This window comes from Ambystoma mexicanum, chromosome 2q (assembly GCF_040938575.1).
Source record: "Ambystoma mexicanum isolate Mex_15411 chromosome 2q, UKY_AmexF1_1, whole genome shotgun sequence".
Taxonomy (NCBI): domain Eukaryota; kingdom Metazoa; phylum Chordata; class Amphibia; order Caudata; family Ambystomatidae; genus Ambystoma; species Ambystoma mexicanum.
In genome coordinates this window covers 1,185,383,703-1,185,408,383 of record NC_090924.1, presented here as the reverse complement: position 1 = coordinate 1,185,408,383, position 24,681 = coordinate 1,185,383,703, and the positions used below count along the sequence as shown (strand labels likewise).

The 24,681-nt window shown below is 43.2% G+C and overlaps 1 protein-coding gene across 1 annotated transcript in view; it reads right to left on the bottom strand.

Moving 5' to 3' along the window:
• The window catches only part of MALRD1 (MAM and LDL receptor class A domain containing 1), a 3,359,462-nt gene that overhangs the window by 1,676,185 nt on the left and 1,658,596 nt on the right, over positions 1-24,681 (bottom strand). Inside the window, exon 31 of the mRNA XM_069646615.1 lies at positions 4,918-5,075. Coding sequence (XP_069502716.1) covers positions 4,918-5,075 — 158 coding nt within the window. The remainder of the gene's footprint in view (positions 1-4,917; positions 5,076-24,681) is intronic.

Genomic DNA, 24,681 nt, shown 5'->3' with positions numbered 1-24,681 from the left:
TCTTCTACGCATTTACTCTATCAGAATTGTCCCTGGACCTAGTATGATAGCAACCTCGTCTGTCTCCTTACCCCTCCACTTACTTGTGGCTTTTCCTCCCCCACCTCCCGCTGAGCACTATCTGAAATGTTGTCAGGCCTAGGACGATAGTCTGTTTGTTATGTTCCTCCCTTCCCTTTCTGCACCCTTCTCCCTCACCTTTTGTTCTTCCAGAAATGTTGTCAGGCCTAGTACGGTAGTCACCTGTCTGTTTCCATTTCCTTCCCACTCTCCCCCTCCCTTCCTTATCTATGTCTTAGCATGTGAACTGAAATGTCATCAGGTCAAGTACGATAGTTAATTTCACATCCTTATTGTTCATGGCCTGTAAGAATTTCATTATATTTTCCCTTGTTCCCTCCCTTGCCTTGAAGCGCTTTGAAACACATTGTGTATAGGCGCTATATGTATAAACGATCATATCATATATCAGACACAACACAACTTCTGCCCTCTTTGACAGCCCTCTTTGACAGCATCTTCACTACTACCACAAATCAAACAAAAGCAATCACTGGTAATATGAATAGCAGGACCTCGACTTGCAATGATGCAAGTAGCACACCTTCGGCCAGATTACAGAAACTTTGCACCAGTGGCAAGTGCAATATTGCAAGGTATTAGAAATAGAGCAAACATTCCCCTAGTGCAAAAAACATGTACTTTCAATGCATTGTTGCACCAGTATGCAAACAAGCATTAGTAGTATTTTAGCCCAGGGGCATACTTCCCCTAGTGCTAATACCCTGCAATTTTGCACCTTCACTGGTGCCAGGTTTCTGTAATCTGGCCCCAGTACTATAAGAATCGATGCTCAAATGACCACACTATCCACAATGAAAAGTACATCACTGCTCCCTGTTTCAATGCTGCACACATTGAACATATTATAAATGTATCTGCTTGCTGCAATGTATACCCATGAACACGAGGAGCGGGAGTTCAATATTCATACCACCCTTTCTTACTTTTTGAGATAAACAATAACTATGTATCTGTGGCAGCAGGAAGGGGGGCTCCCAGAGCAGGCCCCTTCTCCAGTGGAGTATCAGCAAAAGTGGTGAAGGAGGACATTGATGGTGACTAACAATGCTCGCCATAGGCACCAGTATATGCTAAACATACACACACTTATTGTGATACCTGTTGCTCCCCCCTAAGGAATGTAGCTGAGCTGAAAACCCCAGAGTAGAGATTGTGAAAAATGAAACAATGATGATGAGTATGAGCCTGGTTCAAGAAGATCGTCAGCAGAAGACACAGCGACATGTATGAGACAATCTAAGGGTGTGCCCTGGGGGGTCAGTGCCCACATTCAAACTTGTGCAGTGCAATTTTGCATGAATGTGTGCGGTGGGATATGCAGCCACGGCAAAAACAGCCTTGGTACTCCCACACAAGGGTCCAATTGGGACAATGTTATTGTATGACAAGTTATTGTATAGAGTGCCTAAATTTAACATGTTGTTTATTAACGGAGAGAGAAGGCTAATGTTTTCACCAATGCCCAGTGGGGTAGTGCTTTAGGCAATTGGCAAGTTCAGAAGCAATTCCTTAATATATTCTATCTTTGTGCGCGACAATACATTAACACATAAAGATTTTCCAAAAATGACTGTCTTACATCAAAACATTTTAAAGATGATAGTAAAAGTTTAGTAGCATTCTGTCTGTAATCTATTTTTCTTGGGATTAGGAAAATTAGGATTTTTTGGTTGGTATAGGAGGGTGATTTGAACTGGGTGAAGTGATAGACACAATGTGCTCCTCTTGATCACAATCAAATGTCATGCTTATACTTGATGTGACCATATTTTTGGAAAGGTACATACATACCCACATTCTCTTAACAAAGTCTTCTGGAAGGCTGCAGGGGCTATCAAATCCTCAAATTAGGTCTCCACTCTGAAATAGTGCCTGGATTTGTAATATCATAAAAGCCCAAATCCATCCATTAAGTCTATATACCCAAGCAGAACCAGTTCTGCAAACCATTTAAAATGGCGTTGCTCCTGGCTGGTTTCTGCAGAGCTGTTCGCATCCATGCAATGCTGTGTCATCATCATTGGTTCACAGCTGACTGCTGCATCAAAACCAAGACCTTTGAGTGACCATAAGGCCCTTCATGGCATCGGTCCACCTTTTCTGTGCAGTAAAATCCACACATATTTCCTGGTACATATTCTATTGTCTGGAACAAGAGAGGTCGGATTCCCTGTATTTGTTTTTACCCCGTGTTTATGGAGCCGGCTTCCTCTCTCTAATCACTTTATCTGAATATGTGAGCAGTGTAATCTTGTCTATTTTCTGAATAGCCAGGTTCTGTCCACCTTGCCCTGCAGTCATGATTGTGAGCAATTGGGAGACTACACACAGTTTTTCAGCAACAGTCATTTAGATGTCTATGTTCAAACTTATCTTCTCACCTACCAAACATGCTTGTACCTCCTAGAAGTTACGGGTAATATGTACCAGTATGCAGCATTTTTGCTTTCTTACAGTACCTGCATACATAAGATATTAGTAACCCCTTCTTAAGCTTCTTTATCAGTAGTCCAACAGGACCATAACATTGATCTCTAGTGCACCAATCACCTTCAAAGATCTGTGGAGCTCCACTTAATATTCACACACACTGTTGACCAATCCTCTCTACTGATAGTCACTCAGTCCCAATTCCCATTTAGTTTCACAGCCCTGCTCCTTCACATCAATTGTTTTGGTATACGCTCCATTTGCTGTGTCCTTTTTTAGTTTAGAGAATCTCTAGCACTAATACTATGTGCTCAAGCTATTGTTGGGGGTCGGTTTCACCCCCTCTCTATACATCCTCTGATTTAGGTCGGCCAAATAAAGTGACTTAACACGTTTCCCATTGAACATAACACTGCACCTTATATAACTTCCTTCACGTGAGCAAACAAATTTCGTTCACTTCATTAGCTCCCGCTATAATTTTATTGCTGGGTTAAAGATCAGTGTATACCATTGCTGACTCTTACTGCAGGTGTGGAGAGCATCGTTTCAGTCGAGTGTCTCTTCATTCATCAGATTACCTTAGGCCATGATTAAACCTCTCTTTCTAACTCCATCCTTATCGAAATAGTCAACTCATCCACCCTTTCCAATTTCTATGTTGCTTCTGATCATCAAATATCTGTTTTGCTTGTCATAGTCGATAAAACAACGCAAACAGTACAACATTATAAAAAAAAATGTCTCTAACAAAAATAACAGTGCCTACATTCAGAATCCAGTTGTTGAGCCAAACATACAAAACCTTTTACGTAAGAAAGAGAAAAACAAAACCGTTTATATATCATTCCAAATCTCAGGCCAGGTACCTTTGAAAATAGGTCTGGGAATATGTGAAATCCTTTGACCAGTCCCATTCTGAATTTCAACCTACATCTTCCTCCATCCTCAGTCTCTTCAAATAAAATGAGCCGGAGTGTTCAGTGTAATTAATAGATTGGATAGCTACGCTGGCTTGCCTTTGACATCGTATAACCAGGTGACTTCCCATCGGTTTCCAACAGATTTTCATCAGTTCACTATAAACAGGGAGTTTGAAGAAGAGATACCAACGGAATACTTGAGACATGTGCAATGTATATCTCTCATGTTGCACCTAGAATCCCTTGAGTACAGGGGCTTTATAACTGCCATATCATATCATATATCAACACCTTTAGTGAAGGAACCAGGTTGGGGTAGGGAGGAACACCTTCTAGCCCTGGTGCATTATCTAAATCGTATTTTAGATAAGCTAACCTCAGAACCATCACACAACTTCTTTAGTGTATTAAAAGCACACATCTTGACTTCCCTGTCCTGTCTACCTTGCCCATAGACTGCAGCTCTCTAAGGAGTAGCTCACCCTCATAGAATCTTATTTATCCCAATGTCCTACCAGGAATAAAGAATAGCTTCCTATCATGGTTTTGCCCCTTGTCCCCCACGTTGTATTGATGGTAAACTAACAAACCAATAATGAAAATGATGTGATAAACTAAGAAGTGATGTAAACATAGCAAACAGTATGAAGGCTACAACATGGAACAATCACATTGCTCATCTATATCACATCCTCATCTTCTCATCCTCACCTGCTGGAGGTTGCTTGAGTGGGGTTATTTTTCCTATTCAACGTTGTTCCCCATACAAAGAAATACATGAAGCTGGCTAACGAAGCTATGCAAATTGCTCTGATTATTTTTGGGCTATTTTGTGAAGTTATGCCAATGGGTGCAAAGTAATAGGCCAGCCAATCCCCATCACATTCTCAAAGGAAATCATAGGATGTACACCAAATCTGGGCTTGAGCAATGATCGCAGGACAGCAATGTAGGTCATGCTCTGCATGGTCCCCGTTCATGACTGCTGTGCCCAAGGCATGGCCAAAGGTCAGTATCTGCAGAGGGTTGACATATATTGATCATGTATATCATTAAGAAACACAGAAATGCACCCACAAAAGTTCCTAAGTTATGGTTAGTATAAAGTTAAACACAAATGTGACCTAGCACTTCCCTATTCCGAGGTTAAGTTCATTTGCATTCAATTTATTTATACAGCTCTACAAAGACAGTCAGGTCGTCTGATATGTTTTCTCTTACCCCAGTAAAAGCCTAGAGGGAACATTGTGCTGTGCATGTAACTGAAGGGTTCACAGTTTCATCTAGACTATACGTATTAGCTTTATGTCACATACTCACATTACCCTGAAGTTTCAAACCTCTAGACCTGATATGAATTCCTAGTCATTTTATATCTGTGTTTTTGTTTTTCCACATTTAGAAAATGAATCAGATTTTTCTGTGCGGTTTTGCGGTTTTTTTTTAACATATGGAGCACAATAAAACATAATGTTCCTACCTTAATCAGAACCCGTATGAGACCTGTAGCCGTTGAAGACATGTAATACCAGAAGGTAAGCAAACAATCTACATTTGACTCCTCCCACTTAGTGCTTTTAACATGAGCCTTTTCTCCTCTTAAGCCCACAGGTGTTGCCTCAAGATACATAAATTGCCCTGAAAAAAGTAAATGTGTACATGATGATCATTCCAGTTCATGGCAGAAAACATGTTTTTGCAAAATGTATAATGCAACCTGCATATTGTCTTATCACATGAGCTATTTTTGGCGGTGCTACATATTTTGGTCAGTGGTGAATTAGATCAGATCAAACTTTTGCACCAGACTTCATTACATGTTTGCAAATATGTATTACTGCAGGGGGTATTTCTTATTAGGAACACTTAAGCCTCCATTTGCCCCACATCTGGGTCAAACATGTCAGGGGTGCTTCAGAAATCATCCTGACGGTTAGTCGTAGGCACCCTTGTTTGTACTTTCAATGCATTATTTCCCTTCCTTCTTTCAATATGATGTTAAAAAGTAAAGAAAATACAGGAGTGATGAAGAAAGTTATGAGAGGATGAGAGGCCAAAAGACAGTAAAGAAACATGATGTAGAGAAGGGATGAGAAATGAAAATTTATGGTTAGGAAAGGTTGCCATATACTAGGGTTCCTGCACCAACTCGGTGGTGCAGGCAACATGTACAAATTACAACTCTAAGAAGATAGTTTGCCATTCTTTAGTACTTTGAAATCGTTGAATTCTGTGGCTGTTACATCAAAGCGTGGAGAATCTTCTTGAAAAGTGTCCCCTATAGCCCTTAGATTTTGTTGGTGCAGTGTGTCCAGTACCATGTATGTATGGGATTTATAAAGTACACATCTTTATGGGAAGCAAGAGAGTACTTTAGAAAGGGGACTAGCCGAGTGGATACAAGTCGGATGCAGGGGTTGTAAGTGGATGCTGGTGTAGCAGAGGAGGTTGGATCAATAGGGATAACGTTTTTTTTTAGGGAGAGCAGTATTTTATTTTGTTGAATCCCAGATGCTACTTCCGGGTCACTCACAACAGTTCATTGTCCAATCCAGAGCCCAGGATCTCAGTGAAAGCTCAGGTGTGTCATTTTACATAGCCAACTATAACCCTTTCGGGCTGAATTGTTGAATTAAGACCATCAGAGCCATCAATTCTCCAAATAGTTTTTCAAACCTCTGTGATAGACCAACCTCTTTTCCTGATCATTGTGAGGTTTGCTAGGATGTGTGGGAAGGAGTACACAAAGTTTGCCCAGAGATGGAGTGTGGAAAGATATGTGCAATGCTTTGAGGTGCATTTGAAGAGTTTTGTAGAGGTTTAGGAGTTGGTTTGAGGCTACTTTATTGGCATCTGTAGTTTTTTGTGCTTCTTCTTTGTGCCTGTTTGTCTTAGTGTTTTGCTTCAATATGCTGTTTGATTCCCCATATAAAACAAAGAAAAACATACCTAGCCCTTTCCTCTTGCCCTTGTCCTCATGTGCAACCCTGTAAGGGGAAACGATTGGAGTGGGTGAGGGGAAGGTCCTGCATTTCTCTACACAGGAAGAGGATTATTGCCCACAATGGTTGAATATGGGGAGCCATGTACTGTTTATTTGCACCAGTTAAAAGGCCCAGACCATGATTCATTGCTGGTCCTCTGACTCAGTGGGAGATGCTTCTGAGGCATTAATGGAGGCTATAGAGGCAGAGTGTGAGGAGAGGTAGGGCCAGGACCTTGAGAGAAGGCTCTGAAGTAAAGATGTAGGCCTCTGGCAGAGACTCAGAAGGAGAGAGGGAGGCCCATATTGGTAGATTTGATGCACGAGCAGGAGGGCAATTTGGGATGAAGGACAGGGACATGAGGGGGGTTTGGATGCAGAGAGCACCACAGAGTAAGTGTATTTGACATCTCCTGTCTGGGTGGAGAACTTTTGAGTTGGAAGGCGTCTCCATCCAGCATGTCAAGGGTGTTGAGGAGCACCAGGAAGAACCTCAGTGGGAGGACTACCCTAAGGAGGTGCCACAAAACGTGGTTGACTAAGGGTAAGGAGCAAAAACCTCACCATCCAGGTGTCATGACATATGTGGCAAGGCACTCTCATGAGGGGCTTCCATGACTTTTATTTTGTTACTTTATTGTGACATTGGTTGCCAATATGCAACCTTACACAAATCAGTGCATCCTCTATACAAATAATTGGATCAGTAAATCATTCTTTTAAAAATGTGTGAATATAAACCGTACTAAGGCTTGTAAAACTCAAAACAACGTTAACTTGCATTTCATAGATAAAATACAATACACATTTTGACATCCACTATCGCTGACACAGCCTATATGTATGTTGGGGTGGTATTTGGGAAGAATGTGAAGTGGGGCCAGAATGGATTGATATAGGGCCACAAGCTGGGGATGACAGCCACGGTATACAATGTTTGTAGTTTTCATAAAGAAGTGTGAATTAGCTCTTTGCCTCTGATGAGCCAACTAGATACCCAGTGGCCACTTCTACCCACTCTAATGGTGGTGAGGAAGGGGATGCACTATGTGCAAGTGTCATGGGGCATTTCAGTGATATGGTTTATTGACAAGGTGTCAAACGTCTCCATCTAGAGCTCTGTTTCAAGTGTTGCAATAATCTGTAATAGCATTGCACTTCTCATGAAGACATGGAAACTAGAGTTCCAATTTTGATTTTAATGATGACCTTGTCAACTTAGTAACGCCTATGCTGACTACAAACTCCGGACTAGTTATATTGGGTGATTTTAACATCTGGAAAAATAATACAACCGATAAGAAAGCATTACAATTAGAGAAGGTGATGAAAACTCACCATATTGTCTATCATAATACTGAGCCTACACATATCAAGGGACACATTTTGGACTGGATTGGAAGAGGAAATGTCCAATTCGGACCTGTTTGCACTACCCCTTGTATCTGGTCTGATCATTCCCTCTTGACCCGCTGTTTGGAGCTCCCTGTTAAACCAGCAAGAGTGCATACTATGGCACACACAGTTAAATCTCGTAATTTTAAGGACACCACTTCAGATGTCCTGGAGACTTATCTGGACTCACTCATGGCTAAAACAGGAATACAGGATAGCCCCGAGAGACTCACGGAAGTCTATAATGAAGTTATGTTAGAGATGCTGGACAAATATGCCCCTTTAAAAGACAAAAAAGTTAAAGACTTGACCAATCGCCATAAATGGTTTACTCCGGCACTAGCCGAACTTAAAACTAGTAAGAGACAGGCGGAGCATGCCTGGTATAAAGATAAATCCAACAAGAATCTATTAGCATGGAAACTCATTGGGAAACAGTATAAGGCGATGATCATAGTGTCTAAGAAATCATACTGTGACGATCAAATAAACCAGGCTGGAGATAAGACTAAGGAACTTTTCCGTCTCTTTAGAACTTGGGAGAAACCCTTGGCCTGTAATCCTGACATTAAACCTTCTATTGAAGAGTGTAATCAAGTTCAGAAGGCTTTCGCAGATAAACTGTTGAAAGCCCAGAAGAAAATAGAACAGGAAGCACTGATTCTGCCTATATCGAAATCTTTAAAAAAAGACAATTTGTTCAATTCTCCAGGTTCCTTTAACTTTACTGAACCTAACCCATTCGAAATCCTGGAGATATTAAAAAATATGCACCCCACTTACTGCCCAGGGGAAATGTTCCCGTCTAAATATATATTGGAACATCGAGAATGGTTTGCTCCGTTCCTCAGTGGGTTTGTCAGTTCATCCTTCCGCACTGGCTCCATCCCTCAATCTATAAAAAATGTGGCAGTTACCCCTCTGTTAAAAAAACCTGGCCTGGACCCGCTGGACGCAGCAAATCTGAGACCAATCACAAACACTCTGTTTTGTCTAAAACTAATTGACAAGGTAGCTACCACACAGCTCCAGTCTTATGTATTTAATACTGGCAAGCTACACGTAAAGAAACCAGGTTTCAGGAGCTTTCATGGAACTGAGTCCGTGCTCCTGGACCTACAAACACACATGCTTGGTAAATTAGAACACAGCAAGTCGGGGCTGCTGATGTTATTGGATCTCTCAGCAGCCTTCAATTTGCTGGATCATAAAACCCTGCTCAAAAGGATGGCGACGGTTGGAGGTTTATCCAGCAACGCCATCATTTGGCTTAAGTCCTTCCTGGAGGGCCGTCAATCCTGTGTTTACTGGGGTTATCAGGTTTCTGAGCCACAGACTATAACTTGTGGTGTTCCCCAATTGGCTTGCCTTTAACCTTTATTGTTCAACATTTACATCTTACCATTATGTGTTGAGCTGGAAGCCCTCGGGATCTTTCTCTGCAATTATGAAGATGACTTCCAATTAGTATTAAATATAACAGGGGATTATGAAGTAGATCAACAAACATTGACTGCAGCTTACCTTGTTATTAAACAATGGATGGCAACGAATTGGCTTTGTCTAAATGCTGCAGAAACATAGTTGATGCTGTTTGGTTCTCAACATGCTCAATCAAAATTGAACCAAAAATATAATTGCTTTTCTATCGAAGGCAATCAAATTAAGATTGTACAGAAAGTTAAGACCTTGGGCACCTACATGGAGGAAAGTCTTGACAGTGAGGCACATGCCACTGCTGTCTCCACCAATACTAACTACCATCTTAAGGTATTGAGACAAGTGGCTCCATTAATATCGGTGGAAAACCGCATAAAACTAGTAAGAGCAGTGATTCTGCCACGTATTGATTATTGTAACGCCCTACTAGGAGGAGCCAGTAAGGCAAATGTTCAGCAGTTGCAGAAAATACAAAATGCAGCGGTAAGAATCATCTTTCAGATGAAAAATTCTGAACCTACCAGCACTGCCAGAAGGAGACTCCATTGGCTCCCGGTGGCTGCCCGTATTCCATTCAAATTGCTTACTATATGCCACACATGTATTTTTGGCAATGCCCCTGCATATTTGAAGGAGATTATTAATATCTACCAACCAAATAGGTCCTTAAGATCAATGGATGGCTCTCTGTTAGTAACACCACTTATCCAAAGGGCCCGCGGACTGGGGCGGGTGTATCAGATTGCGCAAAATTGAAGATCATCTTCTTTTTCATAAACAGTTAATGACCATACTGTTTAGCTAGGACTGTCCGAGTATCTGCACCTTCTCCTGTCTTTCGGCGCCTGGATGCCTGCGGTCTTTGGCGCCTTATAAATCCCAAGAACATAACATAACATAGCAATGGGTGCCCACTGAGGGCTTCAGGTTGATCAGTGTCAACTTGTGGCATACCTGCATCTGATACAGCACATTTTGGACATTACAAACCTGGCTAATGTTCTGCACCATAAGGGAAGTCTTTTTTTCCACAGGCTCACAAATGCTGATTAAGTGTGTGACCACTAGGTGAAGAACGTGTGCAAAGTATGGGGATATGTATTGTCTTGCCACAATCACTAGGCTGCAAGAACATTTGATCCATACATTGCTGCAACCATTTCTGTAAATGTAGCATTTTGCTGTTCCTTCTGCCGAAAAGCAAAAAAGGCACTTCTCATCTAGTTTAAAAGAAAGGTATTTACATTCAGGATATGGGTGTTTGTTAGCTTCACTCAAAAGTCTAACTACTTTGTTTCAATTAAAAGTGCTATGAAATAACGACATACTCACAAAAGCATGGCTATCCTTCCATCAGTGAATGTAAACACTGGACTTCCATGAAATATACTTATATGTTTTTTAAAGAATCATCATGATTAAAAAAAGATGTGCCACCATCTAAAATAATTTAATTCCCCCAATACCCTATATAAAATGGGCTGATCATCGTATTTGATGTAAACCTAATGTACCGATATTCCAAAATAAAACTGCTATGGTTAGGTTGCATCAGGGAATAGAAAATGGGATTCATTGAAAGTCACATGTTGGAATTTTGAAGTTTGATTGGAATTGAAATATCCACAGACCCAGGGTCCAGCCACTAACACAGTACAGCTGGTGGATGATAGACTAAAATGGAACACTGCATGATATTTTTTCAGAATGTGGAGTATTTGACCTTTGAAGTCCAACTGTAAATGTCTACTCCAAGTATGCATATGATGAGGCATTTAACATGGATTTCTCCCTCCCTGAATGTTGAATGTATGTAAAGGTGGGAATCAAGTGCATTTACCCCTGCTTGACAATCACATTTTGGCAAACATGCATTTTTTTTTGGCAGACGGAGCAGGGAAAGACATGCCGAAGCAGTAATCCAGTCCCATGCCTCAAGACGTCCTGCCAAAAAATATCAAGTGAAAAAGTATGAGTAAATCCACCTGAAACGCTTTTAAACATGTTCTTTACAAATGATTCAGCAATCTGGTGGACTGGAAAACAAACGCCTCTGAAGTTTATCGTGGAAGAAGAAAAGTGTCACTGATTGATCACAGCATCATTCTTCTTTAAAACCTGCCACCATTTGCTCCATTTCACCAGTGTTATGTGGCCAATTAGAGACTGAGAGACAAGCAAGTAGGAATGAAGGTGAGGGCTGAGGCAGAGGATGAGAGATGTTAGGCTGTGCAGGAGAAAACAAGGGGTGAGGGTGTTGATGGGTTGTTGGCTGTGTGGTTTGTAAAATATTATCTGATTAAATGTAATGCTTTCCATTGAATAATTCAAATGTTACACTTAAATATCTTGAAGTAAAGTTAAACACAAGTCCAAATGCTTTATTTAAAAATTAAATTAGCCAATGCAAAGATGCTTCTGTATTCATGCTCCCATGTTAAAAGTGAACATAATAAACTTTTCCACTTGTGTTTTAGTGTTCTACAAGACAATGATGGACAGAATGTGTATTATAAATCATATGATAAATTGTGATACATCTGTGAATAAGCCTAACCTTTATAAGATTGACAATATCAGTAGAAATTGCACAAAGAGAACTTTTAGTTTGAATCCTAAACTGTATATTTATGTAAGTGTCAGCTTTACTGAATCCAGCAATGCACTGATCAATTATATACAAGTTGATCCATGGGAATGGCACAGCTGTGTTTATTTGAGACAAAGGCTGGTGTTCACAATATGAAAAGATAAAACCAAAATGAATTCCAAAATGTGCATTTTCCTCGTGCTATTTTTGCAAGCATTTTGGACTCTCATCCTGGTAAGAAATTGAAAAATGCACTGTCAGTAATTGTGACTTCAAAAACGCAGATCTCTACACAGTCCCTGACCTCTGAATTGGAAGAAAAAATGTTATAAGAAAAAGTAACATGGTTCACTAAATCAGGCTGTTGAAATTGTACTTTATTTTACAGACTGTAGATGGTTCTATTGTTGGCAACACCTGTAACTCAAAGCTAAAATGTACAGTAAAATGTGCTTTACAAAATTGATGAATTTGAAGGGACGAATGGGAAATTGATTTTTGGCTATAGGTTTATAACTGCTTGGAAAAAGGATAATCAAATGTATATCAAAAGGATATATCAAAATATATGGTTTATTAATGAATGTACATATTTTAATAACTCTGATGGGCATGCCGTCCCAAAATCATAAATGTTTCTGTATTCAGACCATTCATGCAAATCAGAAACTATAATCCTTATTAATGGCACATGTCCATACCAGGAATTATTTAAACATTGAATTTGCATTCTACATTTATATGGAAACAGGTAGTAAATATCTATCCCATCCATTAGTGATGCAGGGGATACATTTGGATAATGTAAGGAGTGGCTTTGTGTAAATGAAGTGAACCTATTTGTTGAATCTAATATTTTAGCATGAAATGATGCTTCATCTGTGGAGTTTCCTGGGTATTTAAACTCAAAAACATAGGAAGATATGAGAGTTTTTGAAAACAAAAAAATGACAGAGTGTGTTGGCAGCAATTAAAATAATTGTGGGTAAACCTTTTTAGAAGCTATGTCCGCTGCTGTTTAGGGTGCTGATTGGAGCATCGGGTGGGGAAGGCTGTTCTCCTGCTGCGGGGAGGACCCCTTGCCTCAACTGCTTTTTATCCTCTTTGCTATCTGACCACCGAGCACAGTGGAGCAGCCCCCGGGGCAGGCTGTTGCCCTGCTTTTACCCTGGTGGACTCTGAGGTTTAGTGTGTCATGGGGCCGCAAGTGCTGATAGCTTTGGATGAGGTTTGTAGCAATGTCGAGGGGACTTTGCCTCAGCTTACGATTGGTTGAGGCTTCTTCACAGTCCTTGGCCACTAAGGAGGTTTGTATAATGGCACTCTATTCTCTGTTGGCTTGTGCCAATGTGCTTTCCTGCGTGGCTATGCTGGATTCTCTGGGGATGATGCCGGCAGACTTTCCTGTGCTGCTCCCATTGCTGAGACAGATGTCTGTCAGTGTCTCTGGCAGTGATTTGTGGATGCTTGTTCCTACTGGACCGTGTCCTCTCTCCTGGCTGGTTATACCGTGTTGGATTTTCTATCGAGCGGTTACGCCTGTGAACTTTTTCACACAATGGGCTGTTCCTGCTTAGTGCTTTTTGGTTCATGTTTGCACTCTGTCTTCTCCAGGTTTTATTTTTGGCTGGCTGACTTGATTTTATTTTTGGCTTCCTCCCATGTTGTTGGGTGTGCCTTGATTGTCCCACAGCTGCATGCTCTTTAGACTGTTTGGATAGTAATCTTTTCTGTATATTTGTATTATCATTGTTATTTCTTCCTTGTTTCATTTTTATTATGTCTTGTTTCTTTCTCTTTCTCTCACTCTGCTGTGTTATTAACATCATATCGACTATTGTACCAACACAGTCATTATTGTACATCACCATGGCAAAGGTGCTTTAGAAATCAATAACAATGAAACAATGTCTGAAAGAGTAAATATAGGTAAAAGTGTATCTGCTTTGTGACTGATATCTTAAATTAAACCCCTGGGTAGTTTCACCATAATAGCTAGTGGCAACTACGAGCATGATAGGGCTATCCTCCAACACACGTACAAGCTCGTTGGGTCTTTGATGACCACTAATTGCATGTGAAAACTACTGATCTTCAGATTCTTGCAGGCAAGATCGAACTTGAACTCTGACTATCTGAGCTTCAAAATCCAGACCTGTGATATTCCAGTTCTAAGAAAGTTAAACATTCTAAGCACCTATCTAGAACCATCTATGGGTGCTGAAACCCATGTACACCAAGTCTCCAGGGGTTGCATTTACTGCCTTCGACTTCTAAAAAACATCCAACCTTTCCTTACAGAAAGGAATTGTGCAACTATAGCTAGAGCCACCATACTATCAAGGTTGGATTACTGCAAAGCTCTCCTGGCAGGTGCAAATAACTCATGCCTTCAAAAATGCTAACTTATCCAAAATGATGCTGTACACATTATTAAAGGAATTCCTATAAGGGATCATATCACTAACCACAGAACAGATCTACATTAGCTTCTGGTGAGTGCACACATTAGCTTTAAGCTAGCCCCCCCTAGTCCATCTGTGTCTTCACAGTACTGCTCTATCCTAAGATCTCTAGTGTTGCGTTACAATCCCTCTAGAACCTTATGTTCATCAAATGTGGCCCAGATCAAATGGCCTGGATTTAAATACACCAATGGTCTAGGAAGATCATTCCCTGTTTGCTCAGCTAAAATTTGGAATTCACTGCCCTTGAGTCACAGACAAAATGAAATTACAAGGACCTTCTGATGTTCTCTAAAACCCCTACTATTTGGGTAATTGACTAACACTATCCCCCTGCTGGGCAACTCCTAGCTCTCTTGATGGTCTCATCTATGTGTTTGTAAATCTTTGTTAATGAACGCCCTGATGCCAGTGGGCTACCAGCAGGTTATAAATAAATAAATACAAATAAATTAAATAAAATAAGGCATTTCTCCAGCTTTTGGGATCTCAGAAAACATAAGACATGTAGAATTGAAATGTGGGATAAAAAACCTTTGTTATTGGCATCTTCCATAGTCAATAAAGTAATTGAAATGTATTTCTTATTAGTAACCGGCGGGTCGGGGGTAACAGCCTCTCAGCCAATGAGGAGGCTCAGAATGGGGGGGGCATTACCAGCTGTAATCCCCCAATCCGAGTAGCCTCACAGCTGGATGCCTCATCTTCCCCGGCGAATGAGGTGTCACACTTCCCCTCGCCCCTCCCTCCTCCGCCATCGACAGATCTCTCCCCACCCCCTTCATCCCCACTTACATTCATTGAAGTCCATTACAGGAGCGGACGTGCTGTGAACAGTTCTGTCCCCAGCGCATCTGCTCCCAATCTGCGACAGGCCATTACGGAAAGGAAGAAGTCCCTTCTCTCCTTTCCATGGCGATGATTTTTTTGTTCACTTTTTTAATGGGCACCATGGAAAGAGTGAAGGGACTATATGTATTACCTTCTCCCGTTTCTACAGTGGCCATTATTTTTTAAAACTTTTTTTCAATTTTTTTCAATGGCCGCCACGGAAAGGGAAAACGAACTTCGTTTTCACTTCCCAGTGTCCATTTTTTTAACATTTTTTCAGAACAGAAAATAAATACTATTAGTACACCGGTCTTATGGCCTGGGGTACTAATAGCAATAAGCCTCTCGCCGCAGGGCCATTTCTAGGTCAGGTAAAGCCCCAGGACCTTTGTTAATTTGTAACTATGGGCCCCGGGGCATTACCTGAATCGGTAATGCCCCTGCGGCTCGGGGCTTATCAGTTAAATAAAGACATTGGGCCTCATTACACGGATGGCAGAGAACCATGGCGCTATTAGCGCCATGGTTCATGCCTGTAAAATACCGGCACCGCCTTGACGGAAAAGGGAATTACCGCCCCATTCAAGGTTGGTGGGGCGGTAATTCCCTCTTCCCCCATTGCCCTTCCCCATTCCCATTTTTGCCCCATAGGGCTCAATGGGAATGGAGAAGGCGCTAATTACGGTACCGCAAATTGTGGTACCATAATTAGCCCCCGGGTCCCTTTGCGGGTTGGTTTTTAACGCCTGCAAAAAGCAGGCGTTAAAGTCTCCAACCTGCAAAGGGACCTCATAGTAAAGCGGTAAGGATTTACCGGTACCGGTATTTTACCAGTACCGGTAAATCCTTCCCACCATCCGTGTAATGAGGCCCTTTGGCCCTCATCACAAGGTTGGCGCTAAAAATCTGGCCGTACCGGCATGGCGGTAATAACATGTCCGGCTTGGCACCAACCCGCAAATAGCGGATGATCAAGATTGCGCGGACGCGCGCATCCCTGCATGCCGGTTACAGCCGTACCGGCATGCCGGTAACAACCCCCAAACCCGCAGACAGCGGCATCGAACAATACGCACAGAACGGCTCCGCCCCCGTCATCCCCTTAATACCGTTACCGTTATTAACATAGTGCAAATAATGGGTGCATTAATACCGGACCCAGAAGTAACGTCATTACGCCGGATTGGGAAATGCCATGGCGGCCATCATTAAAAACACAATCCATTGCCATCCTCCACCTACAGGACCCTCTACACCCCAACTCCAAGGCCACCACGGACAACATGTCGAAGACCACCCGGAGAGGCACGGCCCGCCTGCGCAAAGCACGTTTTACAGACGATGAGCTGGACATGTTGGCCGACACCCTTGTGGCAAATGCTGAAGTGGTGTTCTGCAACAAACTCAGGCGTCCAGCCCAGCTCAAGAAAAAGGCCATCTGGGAAGAAGTTGCCCAGAAAGTAAGTGCAGTCGGCACCACCGCACCGCACACACAGTGCGTGATTGCAAAAAACATTGGGACGACCTCAGGCTGAGAGTCCGGCACATATTGTCAGCTAATCAGAGCCAGGGGCTAGCAACAGGAGGAGGACCACACTCCCCACTGAAATTGGCCAGATGGGAGAGACCTGCATCTCCATCATAGATGTGGAGTCCATTGAAGGAGTCGGTGAAGCAGAGTTTGCCGTACCAACATCGGCAGATGAAGGTGAGTGTCCCTACTGAAACAGTAAAAATAATCATAATCATCCTCCCCCAAATGTGGCTGCTACACCAGCCAACAAATGGGCAATCATGCACACCTACACATATCCATGTACACATTCTGGGTCTACCACCATCCCATCCCAATGCATGTTGCGGTCATACACGAATACACCTACAAGACACATTTCATGGGCATGTGCCACCCAGGACGACCCTCCCAAAACACATCAATGTTCAACTGCACCCAACAATGCGTACATGTGGACTACGCTATCAAAATGCACTCTTCAACATTGAATGTACACAGTCCCCTACAAAGCCACGAATGCAACTGATCAAATGGTGCCACATGTCCAATGACTAATGCATGCACAATGCAAGCGGAACAATCACTGATATCCTGCCACTCTCTATCCCCCACAGGTACGGATGCTGACAGTGACAAAGCGCAAGGGAGTGCACAATGCACAACACCAGCCAAAAGTCCTAGGAGGCAATCTGATGGCACAGGTCCATCAACCTCAAGTGGACCAAGGATGGGCCATGCGGGAAGCGGGCCAAGAACCGGTGCAAAAACAGCACCACAGACAAGCACACAGGACGAGCTGACACCTGCACCTGCATCCGTGGTGACACCATCCAGACTGGCTGAGGACACAGCAGGCATGGAGGATGGCACACATTCTGCTGCTGCCAGCACATTTAGGGAGATGGCTGCATCGGCAGATCATAGTGTTGATGAGGTAGCTGAGCCGTACAATGAGGGCGATGCAGGACTCAGAGCCTGTAGTGCACACACCAAGCCCGCAGGCCACCCCACAGGACACACCTCAGCGTGACTCATCCGACCAGGGCAGCCATGGACAGTGGTCTCCGGCCATGCATAGCCCCATGATCCATGCTGTGCCACCACATAACCCACCAACCACAACCCACACTGCCATACGGGACCTTGAGGGACGTCTCTCCATGATGGAGGCCCGGCAGGAGGTGATGCAAGGCTATGTGCAGCAGTACCTTGCTGAAGGGGAGACAACACGCCGTATTATCCAGGACAGCACTGCGGCCGTTATCCAGGCCATTAACTCAAGTGCACAGCAAGTGCGTGATGGCTTCAATGCCTTGGGTCAGATCCTCACCAGGATTTCTGACCGCATGGACCAACGGCAAACCCTGCCCCTTGGATCACAACCATCTGGGTCATCCGCATCATCCACGCCAGCAAGCTCGAGGCAGACCAGCCCTGTGCGCATATCCCTGCGGAGTTCACGCCGCTCAGAGATCCAACCCCCACCTACGAAGGGGGCTCAACAGTAGCAGGGCTACCCTGCATAATCCATTTGGGTATACATCCAGACACTTGTCGTGCCATAGTTGACTTTGGGTGTTAGGGGGTGGGTGGAGGTTGGTGGTGGGTGTAGTGTGTAGTACTAGGGTGTTTGGGGGCTTGGAAGTAGGTTGGGGAAGTGGAGGGGTGGTTGGGGCGTGGATTTTTGAATCATGTTGTACTTAATTTCTCACAAATACACCAGTTGTGTAACAAACATCACATGAGTGGACATTGCTGATTTTTTGTATGTCAATGTATTGCTTCATGGTGATTTGTGCACATGTGCCCACACAACCAATGCCCACAGTACGCAACACATGGCACCCTCTGCATTAAATTACATCAGAATGCGCGACCCTCACAAGTTTTGTGTCCTGGCCTATGTCCTACTTCTATTCCTTCCTCTCCTTCTACTTCACCAGGTGGTGGCAGCTCCACGTCAGGTGGCAGGGGTATGTTCCGCCGGATGCACGTTATGTAGCATTACACATGCCGTGATGATCTTGCCCACCTTCTCAGGCCCGTATATGAGTGCCCCCCCGACCTGCTGATGCAGCGAAACCGTGCCTTCAAAAGGCCAAACGTCTGCTCAATGACCACACGTGTACGTGTATGTGCACGATTGAAGTCCTCCTCGTGCCTGTTCTGCGGGTTCCTGACAGGGGGGAGTAGCCACGACTTCAGAGGATATCCAGCATCACTTACATGGGAGCAGAAGGAGGTATGTGTGAGGATGAGGCTCAGTTGACAGGTGTGCTCAGCCTGTACATCATTCATCCACATGACTGTCAGCCCTGTACAGTGCATGCCAAACCATAGAGGGAGGCTTGTGTGACATACACGACCTAGGGTCCTAGGATTTTAAAGCAGCAGGCCACCCAATGTTTGTCTTGGCTAGGGGCATTTTTCATGCAAATGTGAGGGCTGTGTGTCGCGGATGACTTAAGAAACTTCCATTCCCCCCAATCCATCTGCCCCCGTGGCCCAGAGTGAATTCCCCTTGCATATGCATGTGCCTCCCCCCCAATCCATCTGCCCCCATGGCCCAGAGGGCAGACTCACCCAACAGCCAGCCACTTCGTACAACGTCTCCTTCCATGTAGCGGGGTAGTGAGGAGTTCCGCAGCACCATGGCATCATGCGTGGATCCTGGGTATCTGGCACAGCAATGTGTTATTATCTGGCTGGGATCACACACCATCTGCACATTGATGGAATGATATAGCTTCCGATTGTGGTACACCGCCTCCACGGCATGTGGGACTACCAACTCTACATGGGTACAGTCAAGGGCACCAATTACATTGGGCATGCCTGCCAGTGCATGGAATGCTATTTTGGTGGCCACCTCCTGTGGTGTCCTTCGTAAGGATATGTAGGCGCTTGCCTGCTTCAGTAGTGCATCCAGCACTTGGTTTAACACAACAGAGAAGCATGATTGGGACATGCCATGCATTTGGGCCACTGTGTGTTGATAAGTGCCTGTAGCCAGGAAGTGGAGCACAGATGCCACCTTCAGCAAAGTTGGGATGGCTGTGCGGATGTTGATCAGGCTGACCAAGTCATCATGTATTAATTCCACTATGTTGGTGATGATGTCTCTGTCCAGGCGGTACAGGGTGTGGATCTGTGCTGGGGTTAAGTCAAATGGATTGGCCCTTATACGCGGGATTGTTGGCTGCCTGCGGGGAGCGACTGCCTGCAATGGTGGGATTTGCTGGGCATGTCTCACCCTCCTTCTCCTCCGGCGTCTCCTCTGTGTTTCCTGTTGTACTGCCTGCTCAAGGAGTAGCAGTGCAGGCATGTCCTCCAGGCCCAGTATGGCAAGTACAAGTGGTAGAATTTAGCCTTGGAGGGGGTGTGGTGTGTGGGTGTAATCCTTTTGTGCTGACCCTGATTCCATTGCCTCCACCTGTGCTGATTGAGTGCACCTGTGGCACTTGGTTACACAGCAGTTTGCTGTTTAGGGGTGGTCCGCGATGCCGGTATTACCGGCATCATGGTGGCCCTTCTTCGATGCCGGTATGTATTTGTACGTGTGACTCGTAGTGTCCCCTTCTTTGCGGCATGCCAATATTAAGGCCTCCCCATCTGTGCGCGTGCCCGCATGCCCGTATTGCCTTACCGGTGCCGTTCTTACCGGAGTGCCATCCTTGTGATGAGGGCCATTGAATGGGGCTGGTGAGATTGAGATCATGACTCCAAGAGAATAGTGTGGGATTTAAGTGCTACGTCCAGTATTCCAAATGAAATAACATTTGTTATTTTGTTTTAATATTTTTTTAAATAACTATTTATAATTTTTGATAAAACTACTAATGTCAGTTTGTCATTCTAGGTTGTGAAACAGTTGTTCTATTCCCTAGAATAATCATTCATTTTTCTGTAGAGAAGCTGCTAGTATTCGTTGGGTATATTGTGGGATACTTCCACAGCAGTGAAAGCTATGGGACCATATTTAATTATTCAATTGTTTTAAATAAAACACAATATTTAGATTGAAATCAGCTTGGTTATTTTTTGAGATTTTGTGGTGAGATTAGCTTGTGGGAGCTATTAGATATGGGATATTTATCTATGAAATAAAACACTATAAAAGTAAATAGGTTCCATATATAAATCATTAAGGGGTGTCCCCACAATTTAGAGGGGCAGTGGGCTGATAGGACGGGGGTTGTGTGGGCATACCCCCATTGTTATAACAGCAGAGGGGCAGGGAAAGAGATCAACAATGTTTTGCTATGGCAATACATCATGGATGCAAGCAGAGAAAATTAATTCCAAAATTGCATTAGCTACTGTAAAACTGCATTCATGTATTGCAAAAGGAAATTGCTTCACTAAGGAACATTGTGCAAAGGATATATTGATGACATGAACAGTTCCATTTTCGAGTGCTTTATACAGTCATAATACAATACCAAAACCTGCCTGCAGGAGGGTCACTATTTTGGTAATTCAGTGCTTGAGGTGCGTAGCACTGGTATGACAGCTTCCGCCTTCTCTGTTTTGTCTGGGTTTCTTGAGGTAGTGTATGCCTGTGTCATGCAGGACCAATGAGTGTAGCACAGGGATTATGAACTTATTGGTGTCCATTTTCCATCCCAAAATAGTTTTGTAGTGTAGGTCTGTGTGTTGTTGATAGGATTTGGCTTGACAGATGGTAGTGTTCCCGATTTCTTACCTGTTTTATTTGCTAATGTGATATATTAATACCGATGTGCATACTGAAGTGTGCTTACACATCAAGGAGTGGGTCTCTATGGACCCTCTATATTTAATTCCATTAATAGTGCCATGGTGTAGGTCAATTTAGTAGACCTTGCTGGCTATTGTTGTGTATCAGTAGGCACTTCCGTACTTGTGCCTGTCCAGGTTTGTTGAGGTGCTACATGAGTATCTATCTCATTCCTGATCCATGCTGCCCATTAGGGTCTTGAGTAGCTGTAGACCTTTCTTCATATGCACCTTGCAGTAGTGTCATCATATACAGATGAGAGAGTCAGAGAAGAAAGGTAATGGCAGGATGGAAGGGCGATCTTCAATTTTGCAGATCAATTAGACTTGAACATGATTGTACAAGTTATTGGTATTGTGTGTGTTTTCTCCTGGAACAGCAGAGAGATATTGTATGCACAACTATTTTGCAGTACATAGTGACTCATAGTTGTCTGCATTTTTGTGTAGGTCAGTGCTTGAACCATACCCCAAGAAGAAAGATTTGATTGTCCTGAAAGAGTGGTTCCTTTGGAGGGAAAACATTAGAAACCGTGTTGGCCATTCTAGTCACCTATTGCTTGGTATCTGAGGGAACCTGGAAAATGTCAGTAAAGATGTGTGCAATCGTGTTGCTGTGGGAAGCAGAAGCACATGACTCAATGGAATACAGATTCTGATTTGTGTGTGATGGGGCAATTGTGTTGAATTGCAGTGGATGATGTGTGGTGTGATTACTTGCATTGACAAATATTGAAGAACATGTTAGAGATGTGATGAGAAGGGTTTAGGATGAGTCAGACATATCTAATTATCTGCTTTAAGTCAACCATCACCCGTTGTACTAACTACACTCATTGCCGTCTGTATTGTGCAGGAGGGCTTGCTTATTTAAATCCATTAGATGTGGTTGGTTATTGTTTTATCTACAGCCTGTGCTTGTGATTGCACAATAAGTATTTGTATTTAGTGCTAATTTGGTAGCTGGTAAGATGTATGTGGAGTTTGATGATACTGAGTGTGCATGCGATGTGCACATTGAATGGTATGGTACATTGTACTGTGATTTGGTCTTTGTGCGTTAATGTGCTTTAAGTGGTGTGGGAGTGAATTGCATTCTGCATAATGGTTATTAGTAAATTGTTTTGAAGTCAGGAACAATGAACACATTGGGCCTCATTACCAGTGTGCCGGTCTGGTAACAACAGTGCCAGTAAGCGTACTGTCACCATTGTTACCGGACCGGCACACTCCATGTTCTGAGGGCAGCTGTCGTCCCGCAGACTTTGACGGAAGCACCGGCACTGTTGCACATGATGCCGGTGCTTCCGTCCTCCCCATTCCCATTGAGTCCTAGTGGGAATGGGGAGTATAATTTTCCGGCGCCTGACTTCACATACTACCAGGGCTGTAATGCCCCAGTGACTCCGTAAAGTCAGGTGCCAGAATAAATTACAACTCCGGCGGCAGCCTACAGGTTTTACCCGCACAGCTACCACCGGAGTTGTAATCAGGCTCATTTTCTCTGTGGTGCAAAGGTACACACCACAATTCATTGCTTTGTATTTTGTAATTGTATTGCAGTAGGTTTGCAATTTGTTAAGGCTGATGCATTTTTCAATTACGGTGTGTTTTAGGGGTGATGTGAGTACAGGGATAGGTGATTTGTGTACTATATGTTTGGCTTCATTGTGCTGTGTTTGTGTGCATAGTGTGGTGAGGGTCAGATTCTTTCTGAATGGAATAAATGTGAAGTCAGTGGAATATTGCATCCTGCGGTCCGTCGGTTGGTGAGTCATGAGGATGGTGGTGTGGTGAGATTATAATGTCATGTGGGATGTTTCACCCACACATCCAAGCCCTACAACATAATTGGGCATTACTGGCAGCGGAAACATCATAATGGCTGCCGGAAAGCATGCTGCTTGCCAGAAATCATCCAAAAATGCACAGGGAAAACATGAAAAATAGGTTGCCATCCATGTTTGCCTCTGTTAATGTTAATACATTAGACCATTGCCAGACCCTATCCTTTGGCTGCACACAGAGCAAAACCAGTGCGAAGGAATATGGTGCTGTTCAAAATCTGTTTTAATTGATGTCAAATATTGCTAAAATCATGGGCACGAAACCACCAAATAAAAAAATCCAACTTCTGGTTGGGTGTTCTACATTACTCTACTGCAGAATCCACATCAATATAATGTTAGCAAGGATCAAATGCCATCAAATAAAATCCCCTTTTTGAAATGTATTCATTCAAGACAGCTGCCAAAAATGGGTGCAATACCAGTGTTTGCCACTGACCGGCGCTGGTGATCTAAACTCTGACAGGAGACCTGTATTTCAGGAGCTGAAAAGGAACTTGAGTTAGCTGGAACTTTAAAGCCTTGCTTGTCCCCGGAAAGTCTTCACACCTCAGAACTCCACACAAGAAGGCAGGAAATCACAAGTTTCTGTTAATCAAATGGAGAGTGGCACTCTGGTCTGCTGACCTCAGTCAAGACAATAGACTCTTTCAGTTAAACAAAATATGCTAATTTGGGTGTGCCTGAACAACTGCTCTGGGGGAAGGCAAGACATCTGATCTCTCTGAGTCAGAACCAAGATCCTGGAGCGGGGACAAACAAATGGGTGTACTGAAGGGGAGGCAAATGTATGTTTTATTAAATTGCTTATAAAATATTGTATCAAGCTGACAGAAATGTACAATTTGGGGTTTCTTAATATGAAAAATGCACCCACAATTTGAGACTAAGCTCAACTCCGTATGATGTCTGAGACCAAACCCCATAATTATTAATATTGCAGACACTGGGATCACAAAAGAGAATTGAAAACTTACTGTGATGTGCCCAGAGAGGGTGGGTACCTTTTGATGAAAAACCAATATGGTGAAACCCACTAAAAGCGCAAAATGTTGTCGTTTCTGAACCCAAGCTTGTAGAAACATATGCCTTGAACCGAACTATACCTTAAGTAATCTATAATGTGTACATGTAATTTCAACAACTTGTGTATCTGGGAAATATGTGTTTTGTGTAAAATTGATTTTCTATAAGAAGCCAAAGGGGAGTGTATTTTCCTTAAAGCCATAAAAATGATACCTGATGACACAGGATGACTCACAACTCCATTCTCCAGTCAGGGCACAGAAAATCCTCTAACCTATCAGGATCCTCAGAGGGTTGGGCATAGAAAGTCAGCCTTCCCACCCACTTTCAAAAGACATAAAAAGAACCACTGAAACCCAGATAAGGGCTGCTCTTTCCACTTTCTTGCGCAGC